This window comes from Pundamilia nyererei, unplaced genomic scaffold, assembly GCF_000239375.1.
Source record: "Pundamilia nyererei isolate P.nyererei 1_Seehausen unplaced genomic scaffold, PunNye1.0 scaffold00065, whole genome shotgun sequence".
Classification (NCBI taxonomy): domain Eukaryota; kingdom Metazoa; phylum Chordata; class Actinopteri; order Cichliformes; family Cichlidae; genus Pundamilia; species Pundamilia nyererei.
In genome coordinates, this window is record NW_005187466.1 from 907,152 (window position 1) to 925,692 (window position 18,541).

General features: G+C 41.1%; 1 protein-coding gene across 4 annotated transcripts in view; it reads left to right on the plus strand.

Annotated features, from left to right (window-relative positions):
* The window catches only part of ldb1b (LIM-domain binding 1b), a 26,695-nt gene extending 9,565 nt beyond the window's left edge, over positions 1–17,130 (plus strand). For 2 of the 4 annotated variants that reach the window (XM_005735739.2, XM_013911554.1), the window contains 10 exons: positions 9,809–9,911; positions 11,347–11,391; positions 11,629–11,704; positions 11,793–11,895; positions 11,975–12,147; positions 13,438–13,560; positions 13,643–13,726; positions 14,872–14,995; positions 15,088–15,236; positions 15,993–17,130. In XM_005735739.2, coding sequence (XP_005735796.1) covers positions 9,809–9,911; positions 11,347–11,391; positions 11,629–11,704; positions 11,793–11,895; positions 11,975–12,147; positions 13,438–13,560; positions 13,643–13,726; positions 14,872–14,995; positions 15,088–15,236; positions 15,993–16,223 — 1,211 coding nt within the window. In that variant the 3' untranslated portion in view covers positions 16,224–17,130. Of the gene's footprint in view, positions 1–4,066; positions 4,217–6,979; positions 7,394–9,808; positions 9,912–11,346; positions 11,392–11,628; positions 11,705–11,792; positions 11,896–11,974; positions 12,148–13,437; positions 13,561–13,642; positions 13,727–14,871; positions 14,996–15,087; positions 15,237–15,992 lie in introns of those variants that run through there. The other 2 variants (XM_005735738.2, XM_005735740.1) reach the window with 2 other exon arrangements.
* Positions 17,131–18,541: the final 1,411 nt, after the last annotated feature.

Sequence of the window (18,541 nt, forward strand, 5' to 3'; positions counted from 1 at the left end):
AGAGAGAGAGAGAGAGAGAGAGAGAGAGAGAGAAGGGGGAAGGGACTGTGCCCTCTCATGCAGAGAGTCACATGGTGTCCCTGATTGGAGGAAAATGAGTAAAGACTGCAGCTCTGGCTGAAATGGCAACAGACAAAAACGCACAAAGGCTGAGCTGTTTAAAAACGGGTTGCACAACAAGAGAGCCTGGAGAGGAGGAGGAGGGTGTGACAGAGGGGAAGAGAGAGGGAGTGAGCAGACACCGAGGAAAGATGTGGATTAAGGGAGGAAGAGGAGGAGGAGGAGGAAGCAGGAGAAAGGAGGGAGAAGAGGTGATGGGGGGGGGGGGCAGAGTGCAGAAGAGCCAAGAAAAGAGAAGCAAGTAGGAGATGAACACTGTAGGAGAGGGAGGGAGATGGAGTGGGTGAGACAGAGTGAGAGAGAGAGATCAGACTGTGTTTCTATGTTTTCTGCAAGGCTGAGCGGTGACGTGATTGGCTGAGGGTGTGTGGGGTGGGGGGGCAGACCTGACTCTGAGATCAGAGACAGACAAAATGGCTCCCAGAGAACAGAGAACGCAGCATCAGGGCACTGTCATCTCCACTCACACAGCTGCCAGCTGACACCAGCCGCCGCCACACACACTCTCGTGCACATCTGTCACACACACACTTAAATCTAAGCTACCTGCAAAATGCCAGGGAGAAAAGGGGGTGGCGGTGTTGGGGGGGGGAGTGCAACAGTGAAGATGATGGATAATAATATAGATCATTAAGTTACTACAGCACATGCATGATTCTTTTGACACTTAAAGTAACACACTCATATAATATATTTCAATGCCAAACTGCCTCACGGCTGAGCCTTTTCCTGATTTAATCCCTTCACCTCTTGGCCTGTTATAACATGTGACGCACTTGCCGCTGAACTTCCCAGGTTGCAGTGTGTCTGTGTTTGCCTGCCAAAAAGATCCTGAGTAGGGAATTCACCCAGTGAGTGAGAAAAAAAACAACTGTAGGGCAGCATGAAAACAAAGACACTGGCTCACTGTGGCCACGAGAGGGCGCTGCTATCAAAGGACAAGCTGCAGATTGTAGGTCAGTCCGAATTTTCCACAGTGATTTCTCCTGACTGTAAAGCAGATGAATGAGTGATGGATCTCTGCTGAGCAACAGCAGATCCATTTATATTCAGTGTCGCTTGTTTTGATTGTCGCACTTTTGTTTTCTCTTGCAAATGAGACGCATCAATAACAATTTCCCGTCTGACAGTTGAGCTGTAGGGTGCAAGAGATTCAGATCGTTTAAGTAAAAGCAGTCAAGTCCTTTCAAAGTAAAAGTGCCCACTAAAAAAAAATTACTTATAGTATTTAAAAACTATTTATTTTTCCGAACAAAATATCAATAGTCCCTGTGTTAAGCTTCATTATTTTGGACAGGGGATGTTAACATTATCTATGATTTAATAGAGAGAGAAATTAATAATGTATTAATATTAATCCTATTATACATTTTTTTTAATTAAATAATTTTCTAAATGGATAAAATAAGCTTACTCAAGCTTTGAGCTTTACAATATCTTTTTTATTATCTAAATCTGAACACAGAGGGAGAAAAATAAGACCCAGTTGGGACTTAAGCACCACTGAAATTAGTTTAATATCACTGTTTTGCACAGACTAGCTGACAAACTCAGCAGTATTAGTATTACATGAGGTTGGAGGGATAAAATTCTTATAAATAAGACCATTTGATACTGGTTCTTAAATGTAAGGGGTTTCAACTTCTATCCCTGATTGTTATTACCTATATTGCTTTTCTGTACACGCACGTACACACACACACCCTGTTTTTGGGGTCTCCTGTGATTTAAATACATAAGTCAAAATTACTTATCTTTAGACAGTTATTTCTAACTTTTGATTCCAGTGGTTGTTCATGTAAAGAAAGATTACAAAAACACCCAACAAGATATAGTAAAGCTGTTTTGTGATTAAAATTCTAGAGTGAGGCTACCTGTGCACATCTTTGACCAGGTGATATAGAAGCAGAACCTGATGTTTGTATTATCTTGAACTGATGTTAAAAAAATCCTCCAAACATTAAAACATTCAGTGAGCAGCAGTTCTCTGCCCTGATAAATATTAGGAGAATGGACAGAAGGGTTCAAGCTGATATGAATGCAACAGTAACTCAAATAGTTGCTTATTACAACCAAAGAATGACAAAGAGTATCACTGAATGCACAACACGCAAAACTTTGAAGCAGGTGAGCTACAGCAGCAGAAAACCCATTCCTGTCAGATGAGAATAGGAAATCTGAGGCTTTGATTTGGACAAGTTGACCAAAATTGGACAATACAAGATTGGAAAAACATTGCCTCCGTTTCTGCTGCAACAACAAACAACATGAAAGCATGGATCCACCCTGCCTTTTACCAACAATTCAGACTGCTACTGGTGGTGTAATATGTGGGACATATTTTCTTGGCACACTTTGTCCCCCTTACTAGCAGCTGAGCATTGTTTAAATGCCACAGCCTACCATCTCCATCCCTTTATGACCACAGTCTACCCATCTTCTGATCGCTGCTCCCAGTAGGATATCATCCCATGTCACAAAGTCAAATCATCTTATAGTGGTTTCTTGATCATAACAATGAGTTCACTGTACTCTAATGTGCTCCACAGTCATAGAATCGAAATCCAACAGAGCACTTTTGGGATGTGGTGCAACAGGAGATTCACATTATGGACGTGCAGCAAATCTGTTATCATATCAATATGGACCAAAATCTCAGAGGAATGTTTCCAGCACCTTGTTGAATCTGTGCCATAAAGAATTGAAGCAGTTCTGAAGGGAAAAGGGGGTCCAACCTAGTACTAGCAAGGTGTGCCCAACAAACTGTCTGAGCAGTGTATATTGCACAAGATACTTGTATCCCACTAAAGCAACGGCACACTATAACAGTGTGGCAAAAACTCTCTGACAGTAGACTGCTATTAATCTCACATTATTGTCATATTGTCCAACTTTGCCCTCATGTTATAACTAAGTACAACTCTTGAGATTAGGAATCTCTTTTGTGAGTGTGTCCTGGGCCCAGATGGGATGCTGTTCAGTGGCAGAAGTAACTAGAGAAAACCTTCCCAGGCTGAGGGAGATCATTTGAACTCCACAAAGAAATCCTCTTGCTGTGAGCCACCATGCTGCTAATTAATGTGAATGCTACTTTCTTCTGTTGTACGTTTCTCTGTTGAGATAAGACATTTTGCTTTAACCCTAAACCTTGAGTCCATTAAAATAACTACAGCTGAAGTTCTGCGTCAGTTAAGTGTCTGCAGCTCCTCTGGCTCACAGTCTCTTTGATCTAAAGCTGGCCACTGTTAGAGCTCATTCCTCCAAAAAGTGGCAGCTTGTCTTTTGGATCTTTTATCAGAGCTGAATCAGACAGAGAGATCTCTGTCCCCCCCCATCTGATCCAATAAAGGAGTAAAGAGGCCTGAGCTGCCAAATGTATCAAATCTGGCAGGCAGACACCAGTGAAACGAGCCCCAGAGACATGTAGCTAGCTTTCGTGTGGACAGTGTGTGCCACTGATGTGTCTAAAGTACTTATTTAATATTGTGAAGTGGGAAAAGTCGAGAAACAGTAGGCATGCTTTTAGCTTTGGGAAAGAAATGCAGTGAATGCTATCTATGAAAAGAGGAGTGGTTCTGTTTTCATTCCTGTTTGGGGAAAAAACGGAAAAAACAGCACTTAACTGATGTCACTCATTCTTCAGTTGGAACTCATCTTTGAGCTGGGATCAGCTCGGTCAGGGCTTTTTCTGCAGTCAAACCGACACAAAACTGTCCTGAGATCAGTGCTTAGGATTGTGCTGAAGGGAGGCTGGCGGGAATGGTTCTTATCAGAACTCTGGCAGATGCATGTGCAGTTGAGTTTCCTGTGGACTAGTAAGTGGAAGTGGCACATTGCACACATTTGCACATGTGCACGATAGCATGCACGCACACACATGCACATGCGAGGCAGACACACACACACACAGACTGTAGGCATCCTCCTTCCCCCTCCTCGTGCCCCTGAGCCTGACAGTCTGGACATGGAAGATATCAGAGAGTGGGAGAGGCATGAAAACACAGACTCAGGCTCTGAGTTAGATCAGTGTGTAGCCGTGAAAGTGCATTTGTAGGTGACAAAATGGCGATGTCAGAACAGCTAGAGTCTGAAGGAGGTAAGTCTGTCTTGCTGACCTTTTCCTTTTTGCCTTTCTCACAGCTGACGAGGTAACAAAAACCTCTGAGGTCAAATAAAACGGTCGAAAAGAAGAATTTCTGATTTGTCTTTTATTTAAAAGCAAGAACTTGTACAGCATATTTATACCAAAATGCTGTACAAGTTCAGTCTCTTACTCTCTTTTTATTGACTTTAACAAAGGTCAATTTAAACAGGTTGCACTTGTGGGTTTAAAGTGTAGGCTTAGTGAAAACACCATGTGTGCCCGCTTTGAGCACTTATTATACATGGCTTTATGGCTTTAGGTGTGAATGTTTAACTGCAGGAAAATGAGGCAAGCTGACGAAGCGAGGGTTGGGCAGATCTGTGTGAGTGTACCCGTGTGCCTCACTGGTTGGGGTGCTGGTTGAAGATAAGGCTGTCCCTATGCCTGAGAGCAAAGGAGATGGTGTGTGTAAGCCCTTCAAGCCTTATCCTGACACACCTCCCACCCCCACCTCCTCTCCAACACCCCACCACACACACATGCACTGGGGATTAACCCCGTCATGTACCATTTCAATGGGTGAGTTTGGGGAGACACACACACACAGGATTAACCCTTGTGTGTCCATTTCCATGGATGTTTCTTAGCCTCTCTCTCTGGTTGTGTCAGCAATGATTGCTCATGTTGCCATAGTGACAGGGGCCAGCCAATGTAAGATAGGCAAATCCACATAAGTCACCCACAACAGACACTCTTAGCTACAACAGACTACACCTCCCCCTGGTACTAGACACACAAAGATGCTGCCAAAGGACTGACAGCAGCCTCGTGAGCTGTGAAGAGCTCATGTCACAGGCTTACCATGGTCAAACCAATATACATAAAGTCAGCCCGGGCATCTTTGTTGCTGGTCGGGTGAGAGACAGGCCTTATAGAGGCTTATCCTCTCTACATGCCTGGCTCTGGGAGACAGTGCACTTCACCATACTCTGGATTTCATACATCAGAGTCTACAAAAAGGTTCATATTTGAGTTCCTGTCTTCATTTTGGGCATATAAGAGCAGCAGATCCCGGCGGGATAAATGTCCAACAAACAGATCCATCACTTGAAAAACATATACAAGTATTTTAAATGTATAAATGGAAAAAAGCATAAAAATAAAAATACAATAAAATGTATTACACCTAGATTCAGTGTATCAAAATGCCGGCATGAATTAAAAAAATATAACATAGTAATAATAGTAAAAAAAAATCTGGATGAAAATGTGAGAATAATGTTTAAAAAAATGTGCAAAAATTGCATCTTTACTTATATCTACTGCACACATTTAAATGACTTATAAGTAACTGAGAATTAGATTATTGCATTAAAACTATCATGTATTTATATCATGTGTACAATGTAATAAAGAATCATGGAGCAACATGTATACGGGCACACAAACTGCATACCACTGCAAATACACCCCAGTGCAAGTCTGGTTCAGGATAAAATATTACACCATCAGAACAACAAATGGGACTTTAAATATCAGACAAAGGCAGCAAGTCATAACCCACTGAAATAACTTGTTTAACTGATGCTTGAAGTTTAAATTGTTCTGCATACCAAAATGTGTAAAAATAAACTTAAAAAAAAAATCACATTTCTACTCATGTCCGCTTTGGTGTATATATTTCCAGTCATTTATATGTGTTATCTATAGTGCAGTTAAAAGGTGAAGATGAATGTAATATTAATAATGATGATGATAATAATAATAATAATAACGACGCTGATGATAAATGTTATTATAATGTTGCAATAATGTCATATTACTGATCAGCACCAGTGTTTAGTCTCACTCCCTCTGTGAAGACCTGTTTACTGAGCAGCTCGCAACAGCGGCTTAATTTATGAATAAATCATTTATGAAACATTGTTTTCACTCCCAGTGTGCATGGGTGGTGTATTAATGAGAACCGTGTTCGTGCTGGTGGCTGTAACAACCTAAAGAGTGCAGCAGGAAGGGAAAGTTCTTTAGTGGGTGAAAGGAAACTACTTTACATCCTCGATATGGGATAATCTGTCTTTTCTGTCCTTTGGGGTTAGATGCTGTAGATCAAATAGTTTGCGTGCTAGATATGACGCTTGCATAAATATGGAAAAATTGCTGTCCTAATACTGCTTGTTCTTTTTATATCACAACTTTGGACATATGGGTGAGATCTCTGCTGGCTGTGATCTGAATATCTGATTATTATTTGAGGCGATTTAAGCAGATTTAGAAGCCTGTGGGATTCTCCTTTTGGCTTAGTGCTTTGTGTGTGTGCGTGGATCTGTGTGTGTGTGCGCGCAGACTCAGAGAGGAAAAGAGGGTATAGAGATTCCTGATGTTAGGGGATTTACTCGTCCTTGGGCAGTTCAGCATACAAACGGAAAGGCAGAATTAACTGACAAACTTATTCTGCTGTCTCCAAGTGTAAATTTACAAGATCTTGGTGTACTTTTGACCAATGGGACTGCTCCACTGCAAATGTATGTGCATCACGTTTGCATCCTGCTTGGGCCCAGGGTCTTGGTTGTCACTGCCTCAGCTCAAGCTGATTGCAGCAAGCCTATGTTCACTAATTAGGTAAACATGACAGCCACTTTGCAGTCAGCATGATCTTTGTCTCCACGCTCATCTCCACTGAGTTGCATTAGGACAATTCTCATCTGTGTCAGTTACAAGGAAGGGATATGGGATGCAGGGAGGAGGAAGGGAAAAATGCTTACCAGACAACCTTTATGTGCAGTTGTGCATTAGTGGGGGGAGGAGGAGCAGAAGTGGGAGAGGGCGGCTGGCGGTGCTGGGCAGAGGAGAGAGGAGCAAATGCATTGCAGAGGGAGAGGAGGAGGAGGGCCTACAGCTATTGTTCATGTCCTCCCGTGAACAAAGGGCTCATCGGGGTCCATATGTAAACCCACAGCAGGCTTCAGCCCACTGACAAGGCCTCATGCGGGACAAAACATAACCGACCGACTCCCGCAATTTAGGCCTTATTCCGTTTGGAGGAGATTTTTTTATTGATCCAATTCAAAGGGACGTATTGTGTGGGTACGTTGCGTCCAGCGGGCCTATCCGTTTTTACGCACGGAGCGTACACACGGTCTATCAGCACGGATCTGTAAACATCAATTTTCTGATAGGACTTCTTTGCAGGTAAAGGGTCGCCTTTCCTCCAAACACACTACTCGACTCTAACGTTTAGCTTTTTTAACGTTTACAGTTGGTGTAGGAACTGCCGCCGGTGTAATTGCTCCTCTTTTTGAGTGCTTTTTCGTTGCGAAGGGATTTAACGCTAAGGCGTTAGCAGGAAGGCTAAAACCAGCTAACTGGTTACAAACAGTTTTCAGGCTAGCTGACGTTAGCCTACCTTGCAGGCCTACGAGGCAGTGTTGTACACAGTCACCGTCGCTGTGGTTGAGGGGATCGGGATTATGTATTGTGTCTTGTTTGTTCACATAAATGTATTGCTTTTCAGATTATTATTGTTTGGCGTTTTGTTGTTAAGCTCGCTCGAGTCCCGTAATAAATTTAGCCTAGCTAGCAACTATATGCTAGCTTGGTGCCATTCTAATTGCCTTTGTAGCAACTCTACATCCAATCTTCTTTAGCAGTTAAATTTATGAAGCATAGATGCCGAAATAACCTAAACCGGTGTCACTTTACGTTCAAAGTTTAACAATGTGGTTCAGGCTTATCCGGCTCACAAATTCCGTTTGGATACTTGTCCCTTATCTTGTCCCTTGTACTAATCATGGTGGCAGTCTTGAGTGGCAGGAGTGCACAACCACGACAGGTTATATCCCCATTTAGAGGAGACTTGATGTTGTGATGTTGGGTGGATTTTTGGCGGCTGAGCATGAAGAAAAGTCAATAGTTGAGTGTTTTTTGGCATCCGTGCCAGTTTGACAGATGATCTGCTCTAAAAGTTTCTGTCCACAAGCAGATGTGTGTATGTTTAATGTGTATGTTTCTGTCGACATTGTGTACTGTGTGCTTGTAAAAGAGAGGAACACGATTCCCAGTGGAGGAAGTGGAGTCCAGCTGATGTGATTGTGACTGCCTGTCATTAACCGCTAACGGGAGAGGAGAGGAGCTAATGGAGCTCTCAACAACTAATGGACACACAAAGAATCGATTATTTATTTATTTATCTGTCTTCTGGTGGTGCATCCAGCCCATAGCATAGTGTTGCACATAGTAAACAGCTTGTTTTTAACTCGATTTGAAGCCAGGGTTTCAAATAGATGAGTGTTTTATTGCCTTTCCTTTTTAACTTTTTAGAAAGATGGAAATGTTTTATGGCTCTATACTCTTTACGGAAAACTTTTTTATTAATTTACCTCTGGGTCTGTAAAAGCTGTGATCACTGCTGTTATTCACAACATATTTGAATGCAATTCCTCCTTTCACTAGAATGGATTTCATAAGGATGCATAGATTAGTGATTTATAGGAACAACATCCTAATGTGTGTGACTTTAAAGGTTAGGCAGCCTCTGTCTGCCCACCTCACCACAGTGTGTCTGCAGATATGTGTTATGAAGTGTTACTAGTACTTTTTACTGGTTTAACTGTTTACTATACATCTTACGTCACTGTGTTCTCATTTCATAACAAACTTTCCTCTGAGACAAGTCCCCCTCTTTGGTTATATCTTTCCTTCAGACATACAGTGACATAAATATGTTTAATATGCAGAGACACCACAGAGAGATATGAAGGAGGTGGGGCTTCACCATGGTGACGCAGAGGTCGTGACCCAGAGGCCGCCACGCCTGGATGGCCTTTATAAGAGAGCCAGGCAATTAGAGTAGAACAGGGACTGGATCTTTATGTGTGTGTGTGTCAGTGTCATCAGTATGTTTTCTCTTGTGTTTGGGGTTCCTTCTGACTTACTGTTTAGTACTTCATGGTAAGGCATCAGTTTCTATGGTAGTGCTGCATGAGGCTTCTTCCATTGTGTTGTTTTATATTTTAATGCCCCAAAAATGAGCCATTCAGGGAAGACCATGGAATGAGTGCAGTTAAAACTGGACCATACTGGTTATTTCAGGCTGATTAGGCATCAGAGGTGTAACAGTTCTCCACTTTTTACTTTGGTTTTCAAAAAAAACAATTTTTAGCACAGGTCCAGTTATTCAATCATGATTGGATCATGGACCAAAAAAGAAACTATGTATTTATGTATCGCCGCTTCAGTTTTTAGCCAGATAATCTTTAAACCTGACAACTTTACCATACTAGCATGCTTCAAGTAGGTAAGGCAAGATCTGATGCCGTATCGTGGGCCTTTGCATCTTTTCAATCTCAGTATTACAGATTCGTACAGCCCTGTTCGACATCATCATCTTTGGTTTTGTTGGGTTTTTTTCCATAACCTCAGCTTTATCAATATTGAAAAGTTTACTTTTTTTTTCAGTTAATAAATTTTCTATCTTTATCTTTTGAGTCTAAATTTGGCATGCTTACTATACACACGTCATGTTCTCCGTCAGGTCACAAGTTTTCATCTGCCATAAGTTAAATATAATAACATATATTACAAATATATACGTCACTTCTATTCCAGGCTGTTCCTCCAAGTCGTTCAAGCTGTACTCCCCCAAGGAGCCCCCCAACGGTAGCACTTTCCCCCCTTTCCACCCCGGCACCATGCTGGACAGAGACGTGGGGTGAGTTTAATTTCTGTGCTGTGTTTGTAAAGCTTGCCAAAAATTAGTCTAGCTGACTGCTTATGGGGCCAACTGTGTTGTTTTTAAAGTATGTTTTCTGTTAGCTGTCAAATGTTTTTCAAATGCTTCTGTGCATTCAAACTGTTGTCACAAAGTTTTTGCAGTGCGTTTACAATAACATAACAAGTTATCGACTTAAGTAGCATTATCCTCACTTTAGCTGTCTCAGCTCCGCTCCACAAACACGGCGAAGGAAATCTTGTATCTTTGCGTAATTACTTTAAGCCTTTAATTTAAAATCAAACCAACAGATAGAAATCCTCCTCAGTCTGTTTTCCCACGTTTTGTGAGGGATCAGTGTAGCCACTCAATGCTTGCACATTCATTTCAAAGTGTGTAGAGAGATGAGCACATGCAGTAGGTGTGACTGTGAGCACATCAATGTTGCAAGAGTGTGTTATATTAGAGTGAAGCTGGTGTGAAGCGTGAATTTTCCTGGTAAAATTTTAGTTCAATATTTATTTAATCCGTCTATTTTTATTAGTTACTTATGGCACTTACGGGCGAGGGGGCACAGCCTATCCCAGCTGAAATGGTCAATCACATAGCAACACAGAGAGATGACACACTCACGTCCCCATCTATGCCCAATTTAGTCTCGCCAATTACTGTAACATTCGTGTCTTTGGTCTCTGGGAGGAAGCCGGAGTACTCAGAGAGAACGCAAACAGGGATTGGGAGAACATGCAAACCTCAATTAATAATTGAATGCATTATGCTTTAAAAAAACATCAAGCCTTGAGATCATCTATTGGCATAATAATGTAATAACTGAGTGATGCTACCTTCCAGTATCAGATCCTAAATATAAGCCGTTTTTCAAAGTGTTGCATACGTTGTACAATATTACCACGCACTGGTAAAACACCTTTAATATATGAAGGTTTATTCCTTGTATTTAAGTAAAGGGGGGCCCGCTGATCTTCTGTCATTGAGTGAACATTTGCATCAGTACTGCTGTAATCCAGAGTAGAAAAATGTTATTCATTCATCGTTTACGCCACGAATTATAAAGGCAATTACCTGCTGAGCTACTGTGAGCAATGTTTAAACTGTTAACTGCTGTATGAGGTGAAAATTTACAGCCAAAAAATTGCATTGAATTGTGTAGCTCAGTAAAGTTGGAGAATATAGTTGTTCTTTTTAATTTTGGTTGTTTTTCCACCCGTTGTCATTTTGCAATAAATAAATAAATGAATCGGCTGCAGTTGTTGATTGTGTCTGTGCATTTGAGAATTGATATTTACCGTCTCATCCAATTTTTGCCATGTTTGGCTCATGTCCCGGGGTTGTAAAGGCAGACTAGCTCCTTGAGGAGAGCATATTAGCACTATAGCTGAATGTAATAATGTCTCTGTCTCCTGTTTCTCTACAGCCCCACTCCAATGTACCCTCCCACATACCTGGAGCCAGGAATAGGGTAAGACTACATTGTTTCCCATTATTCCAGGCAGGTTTAAAAACCGTAGTAATACAAATACAGATAAGATTGTGAGATTTTTTTTTCCTTCTCTTAATTGCCTAGAGATCTTGGAGTAAGACTGTAAGCCTCAACTGGGTTAAACCCTGCTAAATCTAAAGAGTCTATGAGAGCTGTAACCCTACTGCATTTTGATGACTGTCAGCTTTTGTGTTCTTTTCAATTTGTTTCTTCCAGGAGGCACACACCATATGGCAACCAGACAGACTACAGAATATATGAGCTCAACAAACGACTACAGAACTGGACAGAGGTTTGTGTGCATACGCAGCCACATACATGGATGCTAAACGCCCCCAAAAAGGTGTTTAATGGATAACTTTCTCCTCTCTACAACGTAGGAGTGTGACAACCTGTGGTGGGATGCATTTACTACAGAGTTCTTTGAGGACGATGCCATGCTGACCATTACTTTCTGTCTGGAAGATGGACCCAAACGTTACAGTAGGGAGCTGATTGAATGACACAAATCAGATTCAGATTTTCAGAATCAGGTTTTTCAGATTCAGATTTCTTCTTACAGCAATTGGCCGGACGTTAATCCCGAGGTACTTCCGGAGTATATTTGAGGGCGGTGCCACTGAGCTCTACTATGTACTGAAACATCCCAAGGAGTCCTTCCACAATAACTTTGTCTCCCTCGACTGTGATCAGTGCACTATGGTCACACAGAATGGAAAACCCATGTTCACACAGGTGTGTATGTGCAGGGGATGTCTGTGGAGGTATTGGGGACAAATACAGCTGGTACTTCTAAAAACTGATATTTAAAGATGAAATTTCTGTCTATGTCCATCAGAGTAATTCTATTTCGAGACAAAAGTTGAAATATGGAGATTAAAGTTGTTTCAAGAAAAATGGAGTCGGTGGAATCTTCATAATTAACTTTAGTAAAAAGGAAGGAAACAATTTCTCTTTTAGCACGTAGACGTCAAAAAGGTGGTGCAGGAAGCTGCAGCTGCAGAAGGAAAAAAAAAACACTCGGAAGAGTGGATTTGCACAAAATGTAATGGCTGGCAGTGGACAGATGCAAGGATATCAATAGTTCCACCCTCATCCAATAAAGTGGATGTACGCTGTATCACAAGACAGCTGATCAATTTGTTTCACCAACTCATCTAAATAAGGCATTTTGGAAAGGGTATAGAAATCTGTCTTGAAACAATAACTGTAATCGCCACATTTTGACTATTTCTCATCTTTAATCTCGAAATTTCAACTTTATTCTCAAAGTGATCAACATGTTTCTTTTCTTAATTTGGCCCTAATACTCAATAAGATGTAAATTTAGCTTCTCTCACTTTAAGGCACTTTTCATCTGATTGGCTGTCCATTACAAACAGCAGATTGGAGCATCTGAGTTTAGAGCCGTGTCCCTGAAATAAACGTATCAGGAATATTTCCTCTTATTAACATACAGATACATAAGTTTAGAAATAAAATAAAAAATAATAAAACCGATTGTGCAGATCAAAAACCGGTCGTCTCCTCGAGTTACCTGCATGCTACCACAGCATTAAGGACGTGGTTAGTTGCCGTTTTAATCAGATTTTATGAGTGTTTCGTGCATTCTGTCGTGCACAGAATCTCTGTCCCAGGCTCTCCGCAAGTGATTATTAACTTGGTTGACATTGCATTGATGATAGATGTGACCTTCTCTTTCCACCTCTCTCCACTCTTATTTTGAGTATAATTACTGTCCCAAAAATGGAAGGCAACATGCAGCTTTGTTGATCATGAAATCGGCTCATATCATTGTCCTTTTCTGCAGACAACGTAGGGATTTGTTCTACTCGTGTAGCGAGAATCTGATATTCTGTATAACAAGAATTATTTAAAAAAGTATTTTCGAAAAATTTCTTAATGAATTCCCTGCTGCAAAAAACACTGTAATCTTTAAATGTGTAAACATGTACCCACTCCTGCATAGATTCTATTCGTCTCTCTTCGGTTGTGTACTAACTCCAGTTCTCTGATCTTCTGCAGGTGTGTGTAGAAGGACGCTTGTACCTGGAGTTCATGTTTGACGACATGATGAGGATAAAGACGTGGCACTTCAGTATCCGACAACACCGTGAACTCATTCCTCGTAGTATACTGGCCATGCATGTGAGTGAATGCAGAGGAAGTAGGAACCCACACCGGCACACGCTGTTTGCTAGCTTTCTAATCTCCTTTCCATATGTTCCAGGCCCAAGACTCTCAGATGCTGGACCAGCTGTCCAAAAACATAACAAGATGTGGCCTGTCGAACTCCACCCTCAACTACCTCCGAGTGAGTACAGTACATGTGCAACATTTGGATTTGGAAAATTGTTCTTTCCTTGTGTCTTGATCGTGGTCCAGATGTAATTTCGTAAGAAAACATTTCCATCTCTGAAAACTTTACAGGATGTTAAACAGTTAATTAGGGACATTGAGTAACCTGCCAAACAGCAGCATATGTTATATACAGCATCACTGAGTAGAGTGAGAAGACTGTTCAGAACAGTTCCTGCTTTTAAAGCACTTTGAATGATTACCTTCTGGTTTATAAATGAATATATAGCTTGTAGTCAAGGTGTGTACAAACTGGAGACTTTATTTTTGGACGCTTTACAGATCCTGTGGGGTGACAACCTACATAAGCACATTGTGTTCATGTACAGTAAAGATACAAGAATGGTTGAAAGGGTTTATTACTAAAAACTGACCCTGTATGTAGAACGTTTTTGACTAGTAGTGTCTCTGGAGAGCAGTGCTTGGCTTGAATCTCTTGTTTTACAAGCGTGAAGCTGCTGCTTGTTGACAGGAACCTTTAAAACTTTAAGGGGATATTATAAGTCATCATCTTGGCAACATTTTACCAGCATCTATGTCTGCATAATTTACATTTCATTCAACAGCTATTTCCCCATTTGCTTTTAAAAAAAGGCTCTTCATCCTCTACCCGACTGTGCAAATAATCACAGCCGTTTATTAAATTTTGTGTGTGAGACATGAGAAAAATACTGCCTCTTTAGTTATTGGTGACATCCCCTTGCAGAACAGTAATGCTTTAAATGTTCTTGTATGCTTGACAAACAGGCCCAGTTGGATACTAGCAGGCTGTTTGTTTTTCTGCATCTGGCGTGCCTCTCATTTTAAACACAGCACGCAGCACCACCTCACATCCATGTGAAAATTGATTGGAACATGAGCTTTAGATGCCTCTGTAGTGATTAAGCCACTCTAACGTTGCCGCGAAGTGATAACAAATTGTTTTGCTTGATGTTTTATCCCATCGCATTGTCTGATCTCAAACTTTCAAGTCAACCAGTGATGCTAATAATGCTGAACACCAGCTGATAATGCTGGTAATAAATCAAGCGGAGCAGCTCTAATTACCTTGAAAAATGGGTAATCACTAACCTGTGGCATCTCCTCTGTTCCTTCCTCTAGCTGTGTGTGATTCTGGAGCCCATGCAGGAGCTGATGTCCAGACACAAGACCTACAGCCTCAGCCCCAGAGACTGCCTCAAGACCTGTCTGTTCCAGAAATGGCAGAGGATGGTGGCACCACCTGGTAGGTGAACCGCATGATTAGATAGGACACGCAGACACGTTGATATGTGGTAACTGGATGTGTAACTTTCTCTCTTTATTCCTTATCTGTAGCTGAGCCATCAAGACAAGCCCCTAACAAACGGCGGAAGCGTAGGATGTCAGGCGGCAGCACCATCAGTGGAGGAGGAGGAACTAACAATAACAACAACAACAAAAAGAAGAGCCCTGGTAGTGGCTTCCCACTGTCCAGCCAAGTTCCGGTGAGTGCTCTGGTGCCATCTAGTGTCTATCATTTGAGCACACATTATCATTTTGCTCTTTGATAAACTGCTCCATGGATTTGCTAAGGAGAGTTCAGATAATCGTGGCAACAAAAAAGCGGGACTCAATAAACCAAAGTCATTCTGTGTACAAAAATATGAGGACTGACTCAGATTCTGTAATCCTAACCCTAACTAAAACACAGTTGAAACGTCTTGTTACTGACTGAGCTAGTAGAAGTACAAATGTCACTTTTAAACCCTCTCATGTTTTTGCAAACACCTCATCAGGGTTCATTCTTGTTTTGTTTAACTGTAAGATAAACTTGTGCCATTTAATGCATTTTTAATATAGCCGGGAAAAGTTACTAATAGCAACCCAGGAAAATAAAAGCACTGTGCTATGACTTTTGGGTGAGTTCCATACTTTCATTTTCATGGTAGAAAATGTATTAATTTTCTTTAAATTCAGTTGTTGTCATTAGTCTATAGCCATTACTTTTGGAATTAACATTTTAGATGTTGCTTGACTGTAATCAGGTCAGAGCAAGTGTTTTAACAGTAAATACATCTTTATTATTAACAGCTGGTTGGTCAAAGTTCCTGCCAAAACTACAGCAGGTGCAAATGAGAGGTGGCTTTACAGGGGGGGATTCAGAGGCACTAAATGCATCGCTTGTATGATATAAAATCGTATGCCATCTGTTCTAAGATATTCATGTGGTCTGATTGTTGTGCTGTTTTGTAACTCCGTAGGATGTGATGGTGGTGGGAGAGCCCACTCTGATGGGAGGGGAGTTCGGCGACGAGGATGAGCGTCTGATCACACGGCTGGAGAACACACAGTTCGACGCTGCCAATGGCATAGATGACGAGGACAGCTTCAACAACTCTCCGGCGCTGGGCTCCAACTCGCCTTGGAACAACAAGGCTCCTTCCAGCCAGGAGAGCAAGAGCGACAACCCCACCTCACAGGCATCACAGTAGAGCCCAGAGCCCCGCATCCTCAACCTAACCCCTCCCTGTCACTCCTAGGCCCCCACCCCACCTCAATAGCCATGACTGCAACAGTAACAGTCCATCATCTGCTCTCCAATCCAAACACCACTGTAGCGCTCAGATTCAAGCACAGGTAGCCCGAGGGGGCTCGGACTGTTTTGCCGAGCTGGAGGAAGTTTCACAACTTCGATTATTGCGGTGACTTCCTGATAATTAGGCACTGTGTCCCACCTCTCGCTCCCTTTTCGTCATTTCATAGACAAAAAGTCCCATCTGCTCTTGCCAATTTTCAGTTTTGGATGGCAACCGGGTAGCACGAGTGATGATTTAGTCCAGGGGAGAACTGTGCACGCTAAAGTATCCATACTGAAGTTCACATGTAGGAACAGGTGGGGTGGAGGGGAAGGTGGCAGTTGGGCTTCAAGATGGTGGCGAGTCGCTTAGGGACGACTCGTCCACTCCTACGCTAAACATGCCTCTGGATTCTGGTCTGCTCTGCTGATGTGCGGGTCGCCCATAACGTTTGTTAATAGAGTGTGTGTGTGTGTGTGTGCGTGTGCGCTTGCATGCGTGCGAGTGTGTGTTTGTGAAAGTTTTGAGAAGAGAAAAGCAGCAGCGTGAGTTTAATGGTGGCTTTGCTGAAGCAGATGGACCAGGATTTAGAATCGGTATGTAAAACCATTTGAAATGAACACACTAATAAGAGAGGTGAAATGTGGCACTAGGGAAACATCAAACACACAGACGCGTGCGCGCACACACACAACCACACATAATGATCGAAGGATTTTGAGTCCCCCTAGTGCCCAAATATCTCTGATTAGACTACAGTGAATGCAGTCTTTCAAACAGAACATTGACAACACACACACATGCACAGTCTTACACACACACACACACACACAGTTACACATTTTAAGAGTTTTTATACAGTATATATTTCCCTAGAATGTTTTTTAATTTGTATTAAACGCCTTCATTTCAATTGTTACTTTTTTATTTTCTACCAATACTGAAAAAGCTACAGACCAAGGAGCAACACAGGACTTTTATCCCTTCCCCCTCTAAAATATATTGTTTTTATCTTTTATGTTTATAAAAGAGAAATACTTTAGTGTGGATGTTTTTATTTTGTCTTTTTGTTCCTTTTTTTTTTTTTTTCCTTTTGAGATTTGAATTTTTGTGTATTTGTGCTTGTATATTTAAGGTAGTAGCAAAGTTCTGTCTGACTGTAATAAAATGTATTCTTACTTAGATTTACCTAAAGCCATCCCAATCTAATGTAAAGAAACAAAAATAGGAAAAAGGAGAAAATTCATGAACCCGTCCCCTCTACCTTCCCACCTGCTCTCTTTCCTCCTCCCTCTTTTTTAAAAATGTAAATTACAACTCCCCCTGGGGGTACAATGCCACCATAGAGAGATGGTTTTACTGTTTATTTTCTTTAATTTATTCAGAAATTCAGTCATGTATTCATCTATACAGAAAGTGATTTTTTTTTTTTTCACTTAACATTCACAATTTTGTGTATTACAACTTGATGTCAAGTGAATGTGCTCGCTGAACTTTAGTTATCCAGTGACTTTCATGTTTCGTCACTGGCTAAACAGATTTTTTGTTTTAAGAAGTTTTCTGTCTAAATTGTCTTTATTTGTATTCATAACCAGAATCATACACATCTTCTTAAACCAGCCTCACATTGAGTTCAGTCTGCATATTTGGTAGCAATGCTGAGTCTGTAAAGTCTAATAAATGAACAGCTGAAGCTCTGTCATTGTTTTGTACATTTCCATTTTGTTACTGTTGAATCCAGCAGCAGTTATGACTGAGTTTGAATGGTGACTTGTACCTTCTCCAGACCCTGTAGGAAAATCATTGTTTGATATATATTTTTTTGATTTGGTTAGTTTCTGCCCTTGATAATTAATGTATGGTACCAATAAAAAGATACATTTTCACTTTAAAAAGCTTCTTTGTAGTTGATTGTACTAAATTTTACACTCAAAGCTTATTTAAGCCAACACTGTTTTTTAGTTGCATGTTGTGTCCTTTTGGCTTAAATAATTTTAAACAACATTATGTAGTGAATATTTCGCAAACACAAAACAGCTTAAACCCTGTTGCATATCTGGTTACCATTTATTGAAAGCTTATTTTTGGATAAAACTTACACACTTTACTTTGTGTGTTACATAGACTGATCTGCTTTCATCTCAAGACAAGTGAGACCATATAAGCTAAAAAGCATAAGAAAATGACTCATCAAACACATGATCAACTGCCTGGTTTAGGAAAAAGTGCAGTTA